We start from the raw sequence: 21,101 nt of genomic DNA on the forward strand, positions 1-21,101 counted from the left end.
TCTTGCTAAGCCATAGTGCTTTTCTCTACTAGCCAAGAGCTCTCAGGGGTCAGTGAAATGAGTAATAACACTAGTATAAGATCGTGGACATTTTTATAACATCTACTCTATGGCAGGCATTTTATACTTAATGCAAACACACATTTGTGCCTCTTTTAGTAAATGTGGAAAACCTATAAATTGCCTTGTGAAATATACAGCCTAGCCAAAGTATGTACTATCTTTTATGTAAGAATAAACATAATGACCACGTAACTCTGGGCTTTGAACAGAGTTGGGAAGTCTGAGTCCCTACAAGCTAGGGACAAAGGCATTATTAGGAAAGGCATTATTAAAAAATAAAAAAGCCAGGTTTTCTTTTTAGGAGCTTTTTATTTATAATTTCTTATTTATAATCAATTAGTACAACATAGGATCTCAGAAATTTCAAATGAGGCCACATCAAGGCAAAAAGAAAATAAAATACTAAATTTTTAAGCTGCTACTAGCGTGAATATAACTGCAGATTTTTTTCCATCTAAGAAACAAGAAACTTCTAAGTAGCAAATAGCTAGCCAGATGAGTTGATTCCAATTAAAGCAACACAATTCTGATGAGTCAGTGTTTTTAAAAAAGTGATTTCCCTTAAATATAAGGAAAACTTAGGAATCTCTGGGATTATATTTAATTCCACTTGGAATTTAGACAATATGACCTTTCATTCAACCCAGCCTGTAGTTGTTGGATTGGATTAAATATCACTATCATTTGCCAGCTGTGATAAGTAGAGATAAAACAAGGGGTATTCTATTACCAAATTAAAAATTTCTATTGCCTCATGTTTAGGAAGGCAAATCCAAAAAAAAAAAAAAAAAAAAAGACCCAGTAGGGGTCATACATAAATGTATTTTATTAAAGTTCCAATCACCTTAAATGATTGAAGATTCTGATATTCTATCCAGTGCTGGTAGTAATAAGCTTAAAATCCACAGAATGCACAAATGTTTTCAAAGTTTTCACTATCCTGAATTCACCGAATCACTGCCACGGGGCAGATTAACATTATCCAAGTGACTAATGAGGAAGCAGAAAAATAAATGACCTGTGTCATCTGGCTGAGGACTGAGATGATTCTCTCAGAGCCAGCAGCCTTCTTGTAGTTCACTGGGTAAAAACTGTATCAGAAAAGATTGATTCAAACGGGATTCTATTTTTTTTTTTTAGCTCATCAATTTCTGTTCTGACTTAAAGTTTAGCTATATCCAAAGAAAAAAAAGCATTAAGATGCTTGAATTAATGGAAGCAAAAAAAATCTGTCAAAGCATTTCTTTTTTAATATGTCATGAAAAGCCTTGAAATTTCTTAGGCCCCAGTCAATTACTCTACATTAAGAGTTCTTTCATTAAAAATGATCACTAATGAGAAATGCAAGAAGGAAGAACAACATAAAAAATTCAGCAAGTAATATCTGGCTATACTTACTTAAGGCAAGAGTCTTCCACACTTTCATGGCTAGAATACCCCTTGATTTCTGGGCCTAAAAAACTTTTGAAACAGTTTTCTGAAAAAACCTGCATTTGCATCTGAATTAATGACTGAAACATTAATGACCGTTGAAGCCAAATCTGAAAGTTAACACTTGGTACACACAACAAAAAGTTGCTTTATCCAGTGCGTCCTGAGGGATCCTTGAGAAGTGATTTTAAGAAGCAGGAACGGTGACAATGATAGAATTAGTGGTCATGTATCACTAGGACAAAGTGGCATTCAGCAGAAAGGAAAGCAGTTGTCACAACTGTGGGATAAGTAGAAATGGATTATGTCCTGTCTAGTGTGGGATAAGTGAGAGGCTCAAGGCTTGGCAGCGGAGTCTCCCCCACTGCCATTTATGTAGGGCTGTGTCTGAGGATCAACCAAAGGGTGAATTGTTTCTGTCCTATTTCCCCATCCAAGAGGTCCTCTTCTAGTTATTGGAAGATCTTCTTTACATACACTAATCTTCCCTTCAAGTCATCAGAAAAGGGGAGAACTTCTAGAAAACAGGTCTCAGTTCTCATTCCATGTAAGCATATCACAGTTAAAACAGTCACCTCAAAAACTGAAGAAAGAAGAGCAAGTGAAAATCTGGTTTCAGAGTTACACTAGGAATCTCCCTAGAGCAACTCTGCAGGGGCTAATGGTCTTGAGAAAGATTTTAGTTACCAGGTATTCCAGTCCTAGGGGTCTGATTTGAGCAAAGTTGGCAAATGAGGTTGGTCAAGAATACAGGGAGATTACTCAGGAACAAACTTGTTTCTAACGGCCCATGGTAGGCATGACTACAGCAGGTGAGGAAAGAGTAGCATCTTCTTCTTTCCACTGAGAAGTGATGGTCTTTAGCTGTGTGTAGAATTGGATGCCCTAAAGAGAACAAAGGGGAAAAAAATAGAGTTAGCATATATTCCTGGGGGTTGCATGTTTCTCTTTCAATCGACTTTTGAAGGAGGTGGTATGAAGTGCCGCCGCTCACGTTCCCACTTGAGGAACTGGTGCAACCAAAATCCAACCTATTGCTCATAAGATAATCTATTTAAAACAATTAGCATAATATCTCCCACATAGTAAATAGTCAAACCTTAGCTATCATTATGTTGAAACTACTCAAGAGGATCTATCTAAATGGAAAAACTGAACAGTGTAATCTGTTAAATTTGCAGTTCATTCTGTTCCTAGGGCTGAATTTCATGTGCTTTGAGGTCTTGGGACATGGCTCAAATCCTGCCTCTCCTCCTTACTGACTGCCATGTAACTTTGGGCCTTATCTGTGACCTGTTGCCCAGCACGGCATTGCTGTGAGGGGAAAATGAAATGACCTACAAACATCGTAGCAAAGTAATTGCTATTCAATAATTGTTAGTTTTTCTCTCCTTCCTGAGAAGAAGAAAAAGGCATGAAGGGATGAGATACATATCAGGCCATTTCTGACAACTGTCAGTGATAAACAGCTCTATACTGATATAGTAAAATCCATAATATCGTACAAATCTAAAATAAAATGTCTGATATTATACACAATCACTTCTAAATCACCTATAATGTGAACCAAAAAAATTCAGCATATTTCAGACTTTATATATACAGTTTATTTTGTAAGAATAGGCTTGAGCAAAAGAGAATAGACTGTTAAGATCTAACACAAAAAATACTAGCAAGCTAGGGACGCCTGGGTAACTCAGTCAGTTAAGCGTCTGACTCTTTGTTTTGGCTCAGGTTGTGACATGCAGGGATCGAGCCCTGCGTGGGGCTCTGCACTTGGCACGGAGTCTGCTTGTCCCTCTCCCTAACCCTCTGCTCCTCCCCCACTCCTTTCAAAAAAAAAAAAAAGAATACTAGCAAGCTAGAAACATACCGTTAGAAAAAATACACTAGCTTGATTAAAATACTCTTTTAGAATTATTTGACAAAATCTGGGCCATGTTAACATACTGAAAAAACTTGAGAGATTATCTACTTTCAAGTCTTCTTTCCAGGATGCAAAATAGCAATTTGATTATCTAAGAATTTAAGACTTCAAACTGTGTATGGGGTCAGTCTTTTCCTTCAAGAAACCTCACTTACCAGGATGACTTACAGTAATTACAGCAAGACAGGGGAGAAAAAAAGAGTTTTACTCTGCTTCCCTCGAAAGAAATTTTTGTTAATAGTATCAAACTAGTCAGTTCTACAAAACCTATGACTAATGCACAAACTGAATAAGCTGCCTCTAAATAACCAAAATGTCTTCTCAACCAGTTGGTCATTCTTTTTTTTTTTTTTTTTTAAAGATTTTATTTATTTATGTGACAGAGAGACAGCCAGCGAGAGAGGGAACACAGCAGGGGGAGTGGGAGAGGAAGAAGCAGGCTCATAGCGGAAGAGCCTGATGTGGGACTCGATCCCGGATCGCCAGGATCACGCCCTGAGCCGAAGGCAGACGCCTTAACGACTGCGCCACCCAGGCGCCCCCCAGTTGGTCATTCTGTTATATTCTGCTACGCTATGTGCACTGTTAATTTTTTTTTATTGAAAAAGCGACCTGTATAGGAAACATGTAATTTAATTACTGAAGGTTCCAAAATGGCTGTTTATCACTATGGGGCTACAAAGAAGTTCCGCTAGCCAGTCTGTTCGACACATACTTGGGCACCTGCTCTGTGCCAGGTACTGTAGTTAAGAAGTAAGTAATACTGACGGTGTGATAAGGACTTCTTATTATGGCTTACACAGCCCGACAGGACTTCCCCTGCTTACCTCTTGAACCTCATCTCTTACCACTCTCCTCTCATTCACTCTCTCTGTGCCCCAGCCCATTTCTGCTACTATGTGAACCTGCTATGCCTCTTTCTGCCTTAGGAAATATGTATCTGCTGAAAGATGTGGTAATAGTGATGATTTAATCTTCCTAACCTTATGAAATATAGGTACTATTGTTAGTCTCATTTTATAGATAAGAAACTTGAGACATAGGGTATTGCCCAAAGTCACACAGTTAATAACTGGCTGAGCTGGAATTTGAAACCAGGCTATTCAGTTCCAGATCTGCTTTATTTTTCTTGTTCAGTGATGGATTTATAGTGCCTAGAATAGGGTTTGGTACAAAGAAGGTGCTCAGTAAAATTTTTGTAAATGAATAACTTACAGGAGTGTAGTGTTCAATGGGAACGCACGAGGGCATACCCAACCCAGCACTGAGGAAGGGGGGGGTCAAAGGTGATTTTCTGGAGGAGTCCATGCTTTAAACTTAGACAAGACAGATGATTTAAGAGTTAGATGAAAGAGGGGAGGCAGGAGGAGAGGATCTCAGGCACAGGAAAGGATATACATAAAGGCTTGGACCTTCTCATGCTCTTTCCCCCAAAACTTTGCTGCCTTGAGTTATTCAGGAAGGAGCGGCTTTGGCAAAATTTTGTTACCTTTTAAATCTTTTCTAGGGGACCTCCTGACAAGCGCTGCTGAACAACGTGTGACCCCACAAAAGCTACTGGCAGGCCCCTCCTTGCAGAATCCTTGCTCCTGAATATGTTCAAGAAACTTTCTTAGAGGAAAAGACGTTTTCTTACAATTACCTGTTTGCCATAGAAATTGGTGTCTCCCCTGAAGGAAGATCGAGAGCCAGTGAATGAGAACATTGGCAGAGGCACTGGAATAGGGACATTCACCCCCACCTAAAACAGAACAAATCCACATCAAATAAAAGGACTCCAACAAAGGAACTCTCCATCTAGAAGCACAAATGCCTGACATCACAGAGACCAATTTTAAATACCCCAACATCTACCCCATCCTGCATCCCATGCACAAACTTTGATTCCTGAGGAAGAAATGGAGCACTATGGGAAATCAGAGGGCAGCGACTGATCCCTTTACCATCTCCCTTAGATAGGAAACAGTACATGGCTACAAGAATCTCCTAAAAATTCTGTTCACCAACCTGTCCAACGTCCACCAGGTGGGAATATTTCCGAGCAGTGGCTCCATTGGTGGTGAAGATGGCAGTCCCGTTTCCATATGGATTGTCATTTACGATCTTGATGGCTTCATCCAAAGTGTCTGTCTCCAGAACCACAAGAACTGGACCAAAAATCTCCTCTTTGTAACAGGTCATAGTTGGCTGCCAGGAGTGATGCATCCAGAAAAGAAGTCAGTACTTGATGCTTATCTGGTACTTAGTTACCCACTGTTTACATGGACAGCTTTCATGTTAGGAACCTCTCTTCATTTTAAACCACTTAAAAAAAAAAAAAAAAAAGTCCTTTCTTGCTGTGTTCCATCTTCCAAGCTGCCAATCATATAAACAACCTGGAACTCCTATTAACTACAATTACACTCCTGTCCTTTAAGCACTGTAGTTTTAGGTCTCATGGCCCATCACTGGTTTCCTCTTTTACACCTGTATAACCTGTTTACACAGTTGTTATGTTACTGAAAAGTTACACGCACATTCATTTTTTATAAATCAAATATATATTGCAAACACCTCAGGAGTGTGTTTCTGTTTAAAGAAACCCTGTGCTAAGTTTTCCATAACACAAACAGTTCATTCTCCTTCACTCCTTTGCCTCCCAAGTGAGTCTGTACAATTATATTTTGATATCAGGTCACATTAAACATTCAAAACATCCTTCACCACTGCAGCTCGTCAGCGGTGTTTGTTCCTAATAAGTGGATTTGTCCCCTATGGTTCTGTGACAAGAGACTTCATAATTTCTACTACACTTACATTCAACTCTTAATTATTCAGGATTATGTAGGATTAGTGGGGACATATGAATTTCAAAAAAAGCCTCCTAACCTCAATTTAGTCATTAATTTTAGCTGAGAGACTTGCAGAGATTCGATAAATAAAAATTGAGAGAGCAATTTTTCTTTGGTATTTTTCTGGTGAAGACGCAGCACAGAGTAGGCACTCCATAAATACCGAGTGGTTCATATATTGATGGGGAGACCCTGCGATACCGATAAGCTAGACAACAGGAGTGGGAAGAGAAAACTAACATTAAGCAAGTAAGTAACGAATATAAGATAGGGCTGGCAAAATTTGGCTGACTGTGGCTTGCTGTTTGTTTTTGTACAGCTCACAAGCTAAGAATGGTCTCTGTATTTTTTAAATGGCGGCAAAAGAAATCAATCATGACGTGAAAAATTATTTGAAATTAAAATTCCATTGTCCATAAATAAAGGTTTATTGGAACACAGCCACACAATGTTAATGTGCTTTCACACTAAAACGTCAAGACTGAGTAGTTGTGACAGAGACTGTATATCCTTGCAAAGCCAAAAATATTTACTATCCAGACTTTTATGGAAAGTTTGCCAACCTCTGGTATAGTGGAAGGAGGTTGGGAATCAGGATAGGAGGCTCATTCAAACTCTAGATAAAATAACTGAGGAATCCTGGCAAGAGCCGAGGTCTCAGTTATTAAATGTCTTCATTTATAAATTGGAAGGATGAGATTCCACCGCCTCTAAGATGTTTTAGTGCTCGTATTTGTGAAATAAATAATCCAAAGTTGTTCACCTTGACATTTGAGATGATGGTTGGTCCAACAAAGTTGCCATTTTCATAGCCTTTGACTTTGATTTTTCGACCATCAAGAAGGATAGAAGCTCCCTCCTTTGTTCCACTATCAATCAGATTACAGACTCGCTCTTTGGCTTGGGGGGTGATCAGAGGGCCAAGATCAGCTCCAGGTTGGTCTCCTGTAAAACAACACAAAAGTATTTAAGGTCTTCATTATCCTAACTTATGACTGTTCACTAAAGATGAATCCAAATGGCAAATGCAGTATAAAGAGACGGTAGTGGTTAAAGAGCAGATGTGATTACTCCCATTGGTCAAGGCCAATGCTAAAACCAAGAGCTTAGTGCCACAGATGTAAAGTCTAAAGGAGCTAGGCAGATAACTGATTACCCGCATTGACTCTCAGGTTTTTGGCACGCTCCACCAGCTCTGGCAGCCACTTCTTAGCTTCTCCCACAAGGATTGCTGTGGAGAGAGCCATGCAGCGCTGACCAGCAGCTCCAAATGCTGCCCCAACCAGCTGGTTCAGGGTATTTTCCTTATTGGCATCTGGCATGACTACCCCATGGTTCTTGGCTCCCTAAGGAAATACAGAAAGTACATGAATCTTCCTTGGCAAAATATAATTAGGCTAAGAAATTAAGCAAAGAATCTGAGATTTCAAATGAGAATTTAAGAATAGGGAGAATTTACCCTTTGTTGCTTTGAGGCTAGATTTATTGTCATTTTGATACTGCTGAAGTCGTGGTAGCACAGAGCGAGTCTCCAGGTGACTTTTTCTCCTACTTTCTTAGCTGATAAGCTGATATATGTTTATTTAGATCAAGACCATTACCAAAAAACAAAACAAAACAAAGCCTCTAGCCACATAATCACATTCAGTCAAACTGACAGGCTAAATACTACATCTGGGAACCAAGAACTTCTTTCTCTTTCCTAAGTTAGACAGGAAACAATCTACTGTCTGCTGGGATTTCCAGTTATATGAATAGTCAACAAAGAGCTGCCAGTAATAATGCCAGTGGCTAGCTGAAAGGCAAACCAGGTGGACCTCTTAATACACCATTTCTGGAAAGACGTTCCCCAGATTAGCTTGCTTCTAGATACATAGCCTCATGATACACAGCTATGTAGGATAACATGGTCATTTCCATACGTGTTTCCAGATACAGTAGTCCCCCCTTATCCATGGTTTCACGTTCCACAGTTTCAGTCACTTGAGGTCACCTGAGGTCCAGAAGCAGATGATCCTCCTAAAGCTATGTCACAACGCCCACGTCATTCACCTCACTTCATCTCATAATGTAGGCATTTTATCATCTCACATCATCAGAAGGGTAAGTATAATTAGATATTTTGAAAGAGGCCATATTATTACAGTGTATTGTTAAAATTGTTCTATTTTATTATTATTCTCTGTGCCTAATTTATACATTAAAATTTATCATATGTATGTGTAAGAAAAAATATCGTATACATGGAGTTTAGTACTATCCACAGTTTCAAGGATCCACTGGGGGTCTTGAAAGGCATCCCCCACAGATGAAGAGGGACTACTGTACAACTATAATGGAGTACATGGATAGATACCATGTCTGCTAGTTAATTCTATCCCATTACACATAGTATATTGTTAGACACAGAATACACTCAATAAATATGGAGTGAAGTGGGCAAGTCAAATTGGCCAAAAGACAAGGAAGAAGGCATATCACAAAGAGTTTCCAAGCCTGTGCATAGGTAGCTATCCTTTCTGCAACATTTACCAAAGGGAGAGAAAGTGGCAACTGGACTAATAAAGAATTACTCTGTATTAGGAAAAGAGGTAGTGAGAGAACAGCAAAACTATGCAACCAAGTAAACCGCACTCACATTCAGAGATATTTGGCTCTTTCCAGTACTTCAAATAGCTTGGACTCTCAGGAAAAGCCTATCCTTGACGTTCTAGTAGTTAGGATATGCCTTGAAAGGATGGAAGGGTAAAGGGCTACAAAGCATGGTATGAAGAAAGATACATGGCCAGAACCAGAATCCAGCTGTTACTGTCAAAGCCCAAAGAATCTGAATAACATTGTTAGGGAGAAAGATACCCTTTGTTGCCAAGATTAGGGTATAAGATAAAAAGGTAATTAAAAATGTGACTTAGGATAAAACTCATCACAAGGTTCATGGCTAAAGGGAAGACATTCAGGATGAAATAGGAATAAAGACACACTGTGGGATAGTAGCCCCTCTGTTGAAGGGCTGTTTGTAAGTAATTTTAATACATATAACAGATTTAGGGGGAAAAGGAATAGGAAATCACCATATTGGCTTGAACTCTCTTGCCATGTCTTGACCCTCTCTCGAAGATGTACTCTCCTGCCTGGTTGGATCCCACAAAGCTGATTGCTTTGATATCCGGATGATCACAAATAAAGTTTACAGCTTTAAGAAGAAAAGAAATGATTACCACAAAGGAACAAATGGCTATGGGCTTCTCAACATGGCAAATTTCCCCTTTCCCATTGTTGTGAATGAGAAGTTTCCATAATGTATTTTTCTATCCTGGATTCCCATTTTGAAGTTCTTTCCATCTCTTATATTCTTTTTTTTAAGGTTTATTATTTATTTTATTAGAGAGAGAGAGAGAGTCTGTGCACATGTGCGTGCGTGCGCATGAGTGGGTGGGGGAGGGTAAAAGAAGGGGTGGGGGAAGAATCCCTAGCAGACTCCCTGCTGAGCACAGAGCCCAATACAGGACTCTATCTCTCCACCCTGAGATCACGACCTGAGCCAAAAAAATAGTCGGGGGGTCGGGGGCGGGGGCGCCTCGGTGGCACGATCAGTTAAGCCTCCAACTCTTGGTTTTGGCTCAGGTTGTGATCTCAGGGTTGTGAGATCAAGTCTGGCATCAGGCTCTGTGCCAGTGTGGAGTCTGCTTGAAATTCTCTCTCTCTCCCTCTGTCCCTCCTGCTCGTGCTTGCTCTCTCTCTCTCTCCTTCTCTCAAATAAATACATCTTTAAAAATAAAAACCCAACCGGGGATGTACTGTATGGTGACTAACATAATATAATAAAAAATCATTCTTAATAAAAAAAAAATAAATAAATAAAATAAAATAAAATAAAAACCCAACAGTCGGACGCTTAACTGACTGAGCCTCCCAGGCGCCTCCGTCTCTTGAATTCTTTAAACTACTAATTCTGTTTAGCCTCTTCCCTTTCATTATTTTTCCAATTTGCCATTTCTACCTCTAATTCCAAAGGCTACAACTCCTGTTTTCCTCCAAAATAGTAGCCTTTTAATACTCAACTCTTCCTTTTATCAAGAATGTTATATTTCCTTAACTGTCACTGTAGACTTTCATATACCATTGTTGCCCTCATGTGAGCAGCAATATAGCATAGGATTTAAAAGTAAAAACCAGAGTCAGCCTTCCTGGGTACTGACATTCTGGCTTTGATAGTTTCTAGCAGTGTGACTTTGGGCAAATTACTCAATTTCATTTCGCCTCAATTTTCTTATCTGTAAAATGGAAAAACAATAGTTCTTACCTCGAAGGATTGTTATAAAGATTAAATGAGATAATATTTGAGAGGCACTAGAAACAGTGTCTGAAACACAGAAGTGCTTTTTAAGTGTCAGCTATTACTATGTGAATTAGAATGTCTTCAGTCTCTCTGAGATCTATAAATTCTCTCAGTACCGAAGAGCAAACTTTCTCATTTATCTGTCTTACCCTAATCCACACTTCTTTGTCTCAGTGTATTCCGTAGGCAAGAAGCATCACTGCTCCCCAGGGAGTTACCTTAGCACACAGAGATGTATCAACATTACCTTCAAAGTGGAGGTTACTGTTAGTCAATCCCTCCCGCCCTAGGTTCCTCATCCGAAAACCACTCAACCTTCACCACTCAACACACCCTGATTTTTTTGGTAGCCAGACTAAGTGCCATGTACAGAAGGGCAGTTACCTTCATGCTGTCCATGGAGAATATTCAGTGTTCCATCCGGGGCACCAGAGTCCTGGAGCAACTTAGCCAGAAGCATGCTTGCTCCAGGAACTCGCTCTGATGGTTTCAGTAGGAAGGTATTTCCACACACCATGGCCATGGGAAACATCCAAAGGGGGATCATGGCAGGAAAGTTGAAGGGAGCAATGCCTGCACATACCCCCAGAGGCAGACGGTAGGAGTAAAGGTCCATATCTTTGGTGATGGATGGCATGGTCTCTCCCAGCATGAGGGACGTCACACTGCACGCATGCTCGACCACCTCTGGAACAGGAAAGTAGTCAGACCACCAGGCCTCCACTGTGAACTACTTAGCTGTGTCATGCTCTAGTCATTCCTGAGGACAGAGAATGGCTCAGGCCAATGACACAGGGAAGAAACAGTGACTTGCCCTTCCACGTGAAGGGGATGTGCAAAATGAGATTCTCCAAATGGGGGGGAAGAAAAGACAGTGACAAGCATATACCTCCTGGAAGATCAAGTAAAATAAATGAAGTGAACTGATCTCCTACGCACCTGGCAAGTATTCCCATTTTCCACAAGTATTAAAAAAGATCTCATGGGATAGCAAAATCTACACAGAAGAAGTAACCTCCCATACTGAGATCTTTGCCTGCCATCTTTCTTTGCTCTTTCCCAAAGCGCTCCTGAACTCCCCAAGAGGGACTCCCAGCTTACGAAGGCCTCGGAACACGTCTCCCTCAGCATCAGCAAGAGTCTTCCCTTGTTCCAGCGTGATTAACTTGGCAATTTCTTTCTAGAGAAAAAGCACACAAATAGAAACCAATGCAAAGGATATGCCTCCTTGTAGTTCTTAGGAAGCCAAGGAAGAACAAAACTCGGGGAGAGGTAGTACAAGGGAGAAAGCCATGATCTGTGTCTTTCTGGATTGTAGAGTTATGGAGGGCAGCTAAAAGGGCTTCTGTGGGCATGACAAGTAACCTAGGCAACAGTTTGGAAAATGATACCATTCTGATTTCTTACCAAGTTTTCTTTAATGAGTTGTTGATAGCGGAGCAGGACCTGTTGGCGGCTTAACACTGAAGTGTCTGCCCATGCAGGAAAAGCACGTTTGCAGGAAGCAACAGCTGCGTCCATTTCAGCCTTGGTGGCCTGAGGGACCCGACCAATGACCTCATTGGTCGCCTGATGGGAAAAAGCAACACATCATCTTTTGCCCCTGCTCCACCTTCTCCATTTTTCATCTAGTCACAGACGCAGTACTATGTACTTCACCTGACAGACATTCAGGTCCCCATTTCCCACCACACTCCCAGAATTCTAGGCTAGCCAGGTTTAAATCCCAAAGCAGCTTTGCTTACTGGGTTGTGGATGTCAATCCATTTGTCACTTTTGGATTCAACAAATTTCCCATCAATGAAGAGCTTTACAGTTGGCTGGAAAAGAAAAACACCACAAAACTTAGTTTATTGCTTCTCTCCCTTTCACAAACAGGAAGGAATTCAGGGTTGATAAAGTGATCTTCGGTTCTCTAGAAACGTTACCACTAGGAAAGAGATACACAGTGTACTTGTCTCTAGTGTTCAGTAAGATGTGGCGGAGCCTCTCAATACTGCGATCTCTCTGAGAAAGGAAAATTCCCTGCTAATCACAGTGTGGAACTTTATGTCACCGTGAAGCTTATACTAAAAAAGTTAGCAGTTTCTGTGTTAACAAAGATTAGCTAGTATGACTTGTTGGCCCAGCTGACTTTCTGTCATGTCACCATGAGCATGTATTACCTTTATGATCAAAAGATTTTTAAACATTTTTGTCTGTGTGTAGTTCTTCTGAGAAGTAGCTTGCTTACATTAAATCTTCAGAGGGGGCTGTGGACCAAGAAAGGTGAAGGACTACTGTGTTACACTGTGTGCTTCTAAATAGAAAGGATTTTGAGCACCTATCCTTATTTATTAGATTTTAGGTACTGCAAATGATTGCCAGTTCTATAAAAACAATTTCTAAAGACTGCAAAGAGGGCAACTATCTGGCAGGATCAATAAAACCTCTAGAAGCCATGAAAATGTCTGTATTTTTTGACATAGTAATCTTTCCTCAGAAGGGAGATACTCTAAAAGAAGGAAAAAACTATATAAGTAAATGTTTGTTTTATAATAGTGAAAAACTGAATCAATCTAGGTGTTATATGGGAAAATTTTTAATTCTGACCATATATATTTGGTAGAATATTATGCAGCTGTTAAAAATCATAACTATAAAGAGCATTTTGCAATACTGAAAATGTTTATGACATACAAAAAACCATAATATTAGGTAAGAAAACCAATATGGAAAACTTGACATATATTCTGATCACAATTATGTTAAGAAAGTAAATGGGGGGGGGCGCCTGGGTGGCACAGCGGTTAAGCGTCTGCCTTCGGCTCAGGGCGTGATCCCGGCGTTATGGGATCGAGCCCCATATCAGGCTCTTCCGCTATGAGCCTGCTTCTTCCTCTCCCACTCCCCCTGCTTGTGTTCCCTCTCTCGCTGGCTGTCTCTATCCCTGTCGAATAAATAAATAAAATCTTTAAAAAAAAAAAAAAAAAGTAAATGGGAATACTCCAAAATTGTACTGTATTCCTTCTCAGAAGTCCAAGTTTAGGGCCAAATAAACTTACCACTGAAGAAGAGAAAGATGATGCTGGATACCAAGTGGAGTTCACCTTAGAAGAGACCTGTGAGGTAGAAGAATTATTATTTTGATAAACGAGAGCAGAAAATTATTAAAAACTTAGAAAATGGCTACCATATACTTAATATTACACTAGTTACTGTGCGTATATGGAAAAGACTTGATGTTTGCTCTTAAGGGTCATATAGTCTTTAAAGAGAAAAGATATCAGACTATGAGGTACAGCAAACTAAGAGAAAATAAGAAACCATAATGATCACGTCCTCAATTTCCAGAACAGTCCTGATTTTAAACTATTTTTTTATTAGACCATATTTTCCTAATTTTTGGCCTGGAAAATGGTAGTCACCACAAATCTTAATGATATGAAAACTCTTCAAGGGTATCTAACATAATAGGAGTCAAATGTCACATAGTATATAACCAAGTGTCAAATGTAAGTATAATATGCCCATATAAATACTTGAACACAAATGCTCATAGCAGCCTTGTAATAGCCCCAAACTTAGCAACAACCCAAATGTCCACCATTGGATGGGTGAATAGGGAAACTAATGAGGTATAGCCATATGTTGGAATAGTACTCAGCAATGAAAAGGAACTCTTATACCAGCAATAACATGGATAACTACCAACAATTATACTGGGTGAAAGAAGTCAGACATAAAAACAGTACACAGTGTCTGAGTCCATTTATATAAAACTAGAAAATGCAAACAAATCCATAGTGTTAGAAAGCAGATCAGTGGTTACCTGGGGATGATGGTGGATGTGCAGAAGATGGGGTAAGAGGGAATATTTTGGGGTGATGGGTATGTCCCCTATCTTGATTGTGATGATATTTTCACAGGTGTATACAAATATAAAACTTATCAAATGGTACACTTTAAATACGTACAGTTTATGTCAATTTTATTTCAAGAAAGCTGTTTAAAAAATGCCACATGTAGGAAAAGAATGTGTTGTATAGGTAACATTTAATAGGATATAATCAGCACGTTGGAGAGGGGAGGGGTCAGTTACAATAAAATAATACTTTGTATATATGCTATGGAAGTTGATTTAAGAAATATTCATGTCAAAGTGAGAAAATGGAAACACTTGGAATGGGATATAAAGAAAAACTGCAATCTAATATTCTTTTATCTTGTCTGAAGACAGACATGTTAACCAAATGGTTTAGGGCTACCTGAATTGCAAGAATTTGTGTTCCTGTAGCACTGTCCAGGGGAAAGGATGCAGGTCCTTTGGGCCAGCAGACAGTGCTTCCAAATGCCTCGTCTACTTCCTCTCCCATTCCCCACAAAAACAATTTCAAACGGAACACTCTTCTGGAGTCCAACATTAAGTCTCATATATAGCCATATTCCCAACACCAACCTGCTACCTGGTACATAATATCTACAGGCCAAATGAAAGGTCCACTGGGTAGCTGACTGCCCCGACCCCATATTAGGTTAGCAGCCAGTACTTCCCCTATCAGGTTTATCTGTCTCTGCTGTAATTGCCTGGGTACTTGTCTGTTGCCCAAAAGATAGAAGTTCCATGAAGGTAGGCACTACATCTGTCTTGTTCACCTACTTTACGGTTATTGTGATCAAGATTGTCCAGATGTGGAAAACAGTAAAGTTGTGGGTGCTCACTCAGTGTTACTCTTATATTTTATGCTTTTTGCTCTCACTCCTTGCTAGTTCAAAACTTATCTCCTTGCTATGATTTCATATCTCCTTGCTATCTCTATCTCCCTGCTACTTATTTGCTCTTACTCCTTGCTATTTCAAAGCTTATCTCACTCCTTGCTATTTCAAAACTTACTCTCTTAAAACTTCCAACCCTGCTGCTTCTCCTCTCACTCTCCAGGAGCGTTGACCTTTGTTTTTCCTTCCTCAGAGGCAACAGCAACCATCAGATGAGAACTTCAACTTCTTGCTAGCAAATCTACAAGACTGACCTATACCCGTCATTTTTCCCTCCCTTCCTCTTATAAGGGAGCAGTTGGCTAAGCAAGCTCTGTGGGGACTAAGTGACCGGGAGACAGAAGTGCACAATGAGTATCTGTGGACTGACTGATGAGTTTCCTGTCCTCCAGCTGCAGGTTATCTCTGCACCTGTGCTCTAAAGCCCACCTTTCCTGCTACCCCAGACACTGCCAATTATCCTTTCGTTCCTGAAACTTAAACCTCTCTCCATCCAATAGCAAGGATTCTCTTTGCTAATTACCTTATTTCCTCATTTCCCACTAACCCTTCCATCTACTCCAACCTCCATGTCTAAACACCAGTGACTTCCTACATTCCATGGGTTCTTCCCAGTCCCCCTGTACTTGACTTTTTCACGCCCTTTTCACTTGGCTTTGGGGATGTCCTGATATCTCTTCCGCTACCTACCTGCCTTCTTTGCTGACTCATCCTGTGCTACCTTGCCGCTAACTAATTAAATTCCTCAAGGCTTGGTCCTAGGCCTTCTTCTCGATCTGCACATTCTCCTTGGATGACTTCATCAACTCCTCTGGCTTGATGATCTAGATTCTGTGATGCTCAAATCTGTAGTTCTTAACCAGCTCCTCCTCTTCAGATAATACCTGCCTAACTGTCTTCACCACACCTTTAGTGGATGTTATTTGGGTGCATACTGAAAACGCTGAACTCCTCATCTTTCTCTCACCAAGCTGCCCCGCTTTCTATATCCCACCTTTCAGTGAAGGGGGCCACTATTCACCTAGTTACCCAAGAAGAAACCTGAATGTCACCCCAACTCCTCCCTCTCTCTCCACAGTGAATCAAACCAACCCTAACGATCTGTCCTCCTGGAAGTCCCTAGAACACAGCCTGTTTTCTCTACTCCTCCTGCCATCAACACAGTCTCTATCATCGTTGTCTCTCACTTGGACTTCAATAACTGTTTCCTAACAGATCTCCCAGCCTCCAATCTTAAGCTTTCTGAATCAGGTTTCCTACGCCATAGCCAGAGGGGTTTTCTAAAACACAAATCTGGGCCGATTACTCCCTTGTTTAAAAAGCTCCAGTGGCTTTCCTCTGTTCTTTGATAAAGACTAATCTTGATGTTGCTTAGAAGACTTCACATAGCATCTTTACTTCTCTAGTTTCACAGCTGATCACTTTCCTCCTTGCTGTCTACGCTCTACGCACTTGGAACACGTTTTGTACTTTCTCGGCCTGTGCACGTGCTGCCCCTTCCTGCCTGGAATTGTTTCATCCCATTTTTTTGGCTCACTCCTATTCCTTAGCTCCCTATGTAGCCACCATTTTGGGTGTCAGTGAAGGTCAGTTTTGTATGTTTGCTAGCAGGAAGTTGAGGAAGTTCTCAACTGATGGTTTCTGTTGCCTCTGATGTAGGAAAAACAAGGTTAACTTCTGCGAGTGAGAGGGGAAGTAGCGGAGTCAGAAGCTTTTAAGTCACAATCTCAAGTCTAGGCCAAGCACCTGATGATAGCGCTCATACAACACCTAAATTCCTCTATTTCTTATACCACATTGTGGAATAATTGTTTAATTATTAAGTCTCTGTCCCCTTAGTTCACTAGATGGCTGTGTCCTCAGCCCCTGGCACCATTTCTGGAATACAGTAAGCATTCAGTAATATTTTTGCAGAATGAAAGAATGAGTACTCACCAAGCAATCATTTGGTATTAATTATGTTTCATGTATACTCTCTTACAGGGCAGAAAATGTACAGATCAGCGAACTTAAGCATTCTAGGCCACTTAGTTTTATTTTTTCACTTGCACACAGTCTCCCTGCCATCAAGAGGGCATAAAAGGCACTGCATCTGGCGTAATAAAACATTAGCATATACTTTTTGACAGGTTGGATCTCCTGTATTCATTTCCCAAGAAACACTCATTAGCACTGCTGCTGAAGAAGCTATCCTCCATCCAGTCACACCAAAATTCTTCCTCTCTAGATGTTTATTTCATACTTGCTACTTCCTTTATCAGGCACTTCCTTTTCCCTTTGGCTGTCGGTCTGCTAGTCTTGCAAAACTCAAGCCTGGTGCGACCTCCTTTTGGAATCTTTTCCCGAACTTTATAAGCTGAGTTTGGGATAGTTTCCCTACGGCCCTGCAGGACTCTCTGCACTCCTACTGTTAGCACTTACCCTTGCATTATAATAGAGGAGCTTTCAGTGAGTGTTGTACTTACCTCTCTCATCCTAAAGCCTGGGGACAGTACTTCACACAAAATGAGATACCAAGACTTAAGTCCCAAAGTCACTAGTTGGGAGACCTTGGATCACCTTAATTGTCAGGTCATTTACTTTATTATATTTGTGAATTCCAATCTTCACAAATATTCTTAAAACTAGAAAGTGGTGGAGCTGAGGGCGCCTAGGTGGCGCAGTTGGTTGAGCGACCTACTCTTGGTTTTGACTCAGGTCATGATCTCACAGTCATGAGATTGAGCCCTGTGTCAGGCTCCAAGCTCAGTGTGGAGTCTGCTTGAGATTCTCTCTCCCTCTCTGCCCCTTCCCCTGACTGTGCCCTCTCTCTCTCTGAAATAAATAAATCTTAAAAAAAAAAAGTCATGGAGCTGGGAAAGAATGCAAGTATGAGTGTAAACCCTGTACTCTTTAAACCACATCACTGAGGCAAGTCACCAAGTCTCTTTAAGACTGGTTTTCTTATCTCTGAATGTGAGTGATAAACCCATTGTTAGTTGAAAATGCATTTAATGTTCCTAACCTACCAAACATCATCGCTTAGCCTAGCCTACTTTAAATGTGTTCAGAACACTTACATTAGCCTAGAGTTGCGCAAAATCATTTAACACAAAGATTATTTTATAATGAAGTGTTGAATATCTAATGTAATTAACTGAATACTGTTCTGAAAGTGAAAAACAGAATGGTTGTAAGCGTATTGGTTGTTTAACCTCGTGATCGGCTGAGGGAGAGCTGTGACTCCCTGCTGCGTCCCGGCGTCCCTCAAGAGTATCATACTGCATTTCACTGGGAGACGGGGGGGGGGGCATAAAAACTCAAAATTCCAAATACAAATGCATATTGCTTTCACACCACTGTAAAGTCAAAAAGTTTTAAGATGAGTCATCAAACACCAAGGACTGAATGTACTTAAAATTACTGAAAACATGAACTCTTTCCTTTACAGATCCTTTTGATGATTCTCTGAAATTCATGACTGCCAGAATCTAGACTACTCTTCATCAAAGTTACATGTTACAATTACTCCTCCTTGGCTAAGGATTACTATTTCTGTTCTTTTCTAGGTCAACTCAGAAGTGTCTTCAAATGAATCAGAAAATAGTGTCTGTTTCCACAATAAAGTACATAGGAAGGAAGATTCCTCTCCCTGATTCGAAGCACAAAATACTTTCTTCCTTTTTTTCCCCTAAAAGATAGGGAGAAGTTGAGGGAGGGGTGGGGGAGTGGCAGAGAATGTTACACAGGCTCCACCCCCCCAGCACAGAGCCTCCATCCCACAACCCTTCGCCAAAATGATCTGGATGCTTAACAGACTGAGCCACTCAGGCATCCCAGGGCAAAATACCTTCTTAAGGCTATCAGGGACTCACTGTGATGGTGGCGAGGCAAAGAAAAAAAGTCAATTTTAGTAAAAGATTTCAAGGATAAGTTGGTAATGGAAATTATAGGGTAGAAACTTTGTATCCCTATTACTAAAAAAACAAGATACTAGAAAAATAGAACTAGGATCAGAGCAAGAAATAGATGAATGAAGCCAGATTATCTGACAAATTCTTCCAGCCCATTCTCAACGCTGTCCCATTAAATTGCATTTAATCATGAACCTTTGCTGACTTTGCTAAGAATCTTAAAAATGTGTAAGTTTCTGCAGTAGAACTCACTGCAACCTGGTATGTACTAATATCATCTAAAAGTCTAGCAATATAGAGGAAGAAGTTCCCAGGATGGATGTAACAACTAAGAAGGGCAGTGTTGTTACTTGTAGGTTGGAGAATGTTTCCGGCAGTAAACCTCGCCTCCTAAGTCCTTGCTAGGTTGTTAAAACTGGGGCAAGGCTATGACCAGAGTTAGAAACCACAGGCCTCGGGCATGCAGCTCCTGTACTCTACCACCTCTCCTTAGGCTGGCTTCAGAAAGGACCCAATCCCGACCATGGGCCAGTGTTGAGGGTGTGTTGATACACTAGGAGCTGACTTTGGGTTAGGAACTTGGAATTAACACTTCCTGTTTATTTTCTATCACCTGTTTTAGAGATGTTAATCACCTTTCTTTTTTTTTTTTTTTAAAGAATTATTTCTATGTATGAGGCAGCTTCTTTTTTTTTTTTTAAGATTTTATTTATTTGTCAGAGAGAGAGAGACTGAGCACAAGCAGGGGGAGCAGCATTTAGAGGGAGAAGCAGGCTCCCTGCTGAGCAAGGAGCCGGATGCAGACTCGATTCCCGGACCCTGGGATCAAGACTTGGGCCGAACGCAGATGCTTAACCGACTGAGCCACCCAGGTGTCCCTCACCTCATTTTCTATCATTTTTTAAAAAGATATGTTTAGTCCCTGGCATGTGTTTGGGACATACTGGTAGCATAACTATGTGTCCTTATCTACCACGAACGTGAATACTGTAACTTTGCTAAAAGTCCAACTGAAAGTCTTGGCAAGAAAAGGGACAGTCTATGGCCTTTGAAAAATACAAAGAGCCACAGCTAGGGAAAACAGCTCAGCAAATAGCTGCTTTGGGGGAAAACCTGGTGTAAGCTTTCTAGAAGGAGATTCAAAGTTCATTCACTGACCCTCCTCCTGGTGTGCTTCCCTCCTTTACCATGGATTATGGACAGTGAAGTAGGGTGGGGGGAAGGGAACAATCTGGTAGCTCTGGGCAGGAGAAAACTCTAACAAAGGTGACCAGAAAAGGGAATTTCTGGTGAGAGAGGTGACTGGCACAGAGGTGAAAGGGAATCACGGTGAGGAGACCATGAGGGGTTAGGGCAAGGGTGACTGATTGCAGGGACTGGCAGGGCTGGGGGAGGAGAGTGGGCCAGAGCCAGATAAGGAGAACCTCCAAGAGTAAAAGGGCAGCAGGCCAGGGTGACAGTCCAGCATCCAACGAGGGCGGATAGTAAGTGAGGGTTGGGACCGGGCCGCACAGGTCCGGTGGGACAGGAAGGTCGGCTACGAAGGGGTTTTTTTGGGCTCAGAGTGACAGAAAGGACGCAATTCCTAGCTTCGTGATCCCTCGGTACCACCCTCACTCGCCTGCAGGATCCGGGCCCGCACTGCCGCCGCTGCCACCACCGCCGCCGCCATGGTCCTCAGTCGCTTCTCGTCCTCCTCTACGCACCCCTACTGCGGGTGACTCCCCAGAAGTCTACCGCCTCCAGGCCTAACCCCCCTCGTCTTACCGCACCGCCTCATTGGTGGAGAAGACTATTTCCTCTAGCCAATCACTCGGCCTAACATCTGACTCCACCCCCTCAGTGCCAGTCTTGGAGATATG

The 21,101-nt window shown here is 41.1% G+C and overlaps 2 protein-coding genes across 7 annotated transcripts in view; one reads left to right on the forward strand and one right to left on the reverse strand.

Annotated features, from left to right (window-relative positions):
- Positions 1-18,981, forward strand: part of BBOF1 (basal body orientation factor 1) — a 51,735-nt gene extending 32,754 nt beyond the window's left edge. For 5 of the 6 annotated variants that reach the window (XM_087856125.1, XM_045807831.2, XM_045807832.2 and 2 more), the window contains one exon: positions 4,929-5,064. Coding sequence is in view for 2 of the 6 variants with exons in the window: in XM_045807832.2 (XP_045663788.2) it covers positions 4,929-4,940 (12 nt within the window). In the remaining 4 variants the exon portion in view is untranslated. Of the gene's footprint in view, positions 1-4,928; positions 5,065-18,894 lie in introns of those variants that run through there. The other variant, XM_087856127.1, reaches the window with a different exon arrangement.
- On the reverse strand, positions 353-21,015 carry ALDH6A1 (aldehyde dehydrogenase 6 family member A1). The gene is made up of 12 exons (XM_045807834.2): positions 20,861-21,015; positions 13,636-13,692; positions 12,337-12,411; positions 11,999-12,160; positions 11,693-11,771; positions 10,976-11,278; positions 9,324-9,445; positions 7,409-7,598; positions 7,016-7,197; positions 5,429-5,608; positions 5,064-5,162; positions 353-2,379 (listed from the first exon to the last, which is right to left on the reverse strand). The coding sequence occupies exons 1-12, from the start codon at positions 20,909-20,911 to the stop codon at positions 2,275-2,277; spliced, it is 1,605 nt and encodes a 534-aa protein (XP_045663790.1). The 5' UTR covers positions 20,912-21,015; the 3' UTR covers positions 353-2,274.
- Positions 21,016-21,101: the final 86 nt, after the last annotated feature.

The sequence above is a fragment of the Ursus americanus genome, chromosome 26 (assembly GCF_024610735.1).
Source record: "Ursus americanus isolate L20-20 chromosome 26, mUrsAme1.1.p, whole genome shotgun sequence".
Classification (NCBI taxonomy): domain Eukaryota; kingdom Metazoa; phylum Chordata; class Mammalia; order Carnivora; family Ursidae; genus Ursus; species Ursus americanus.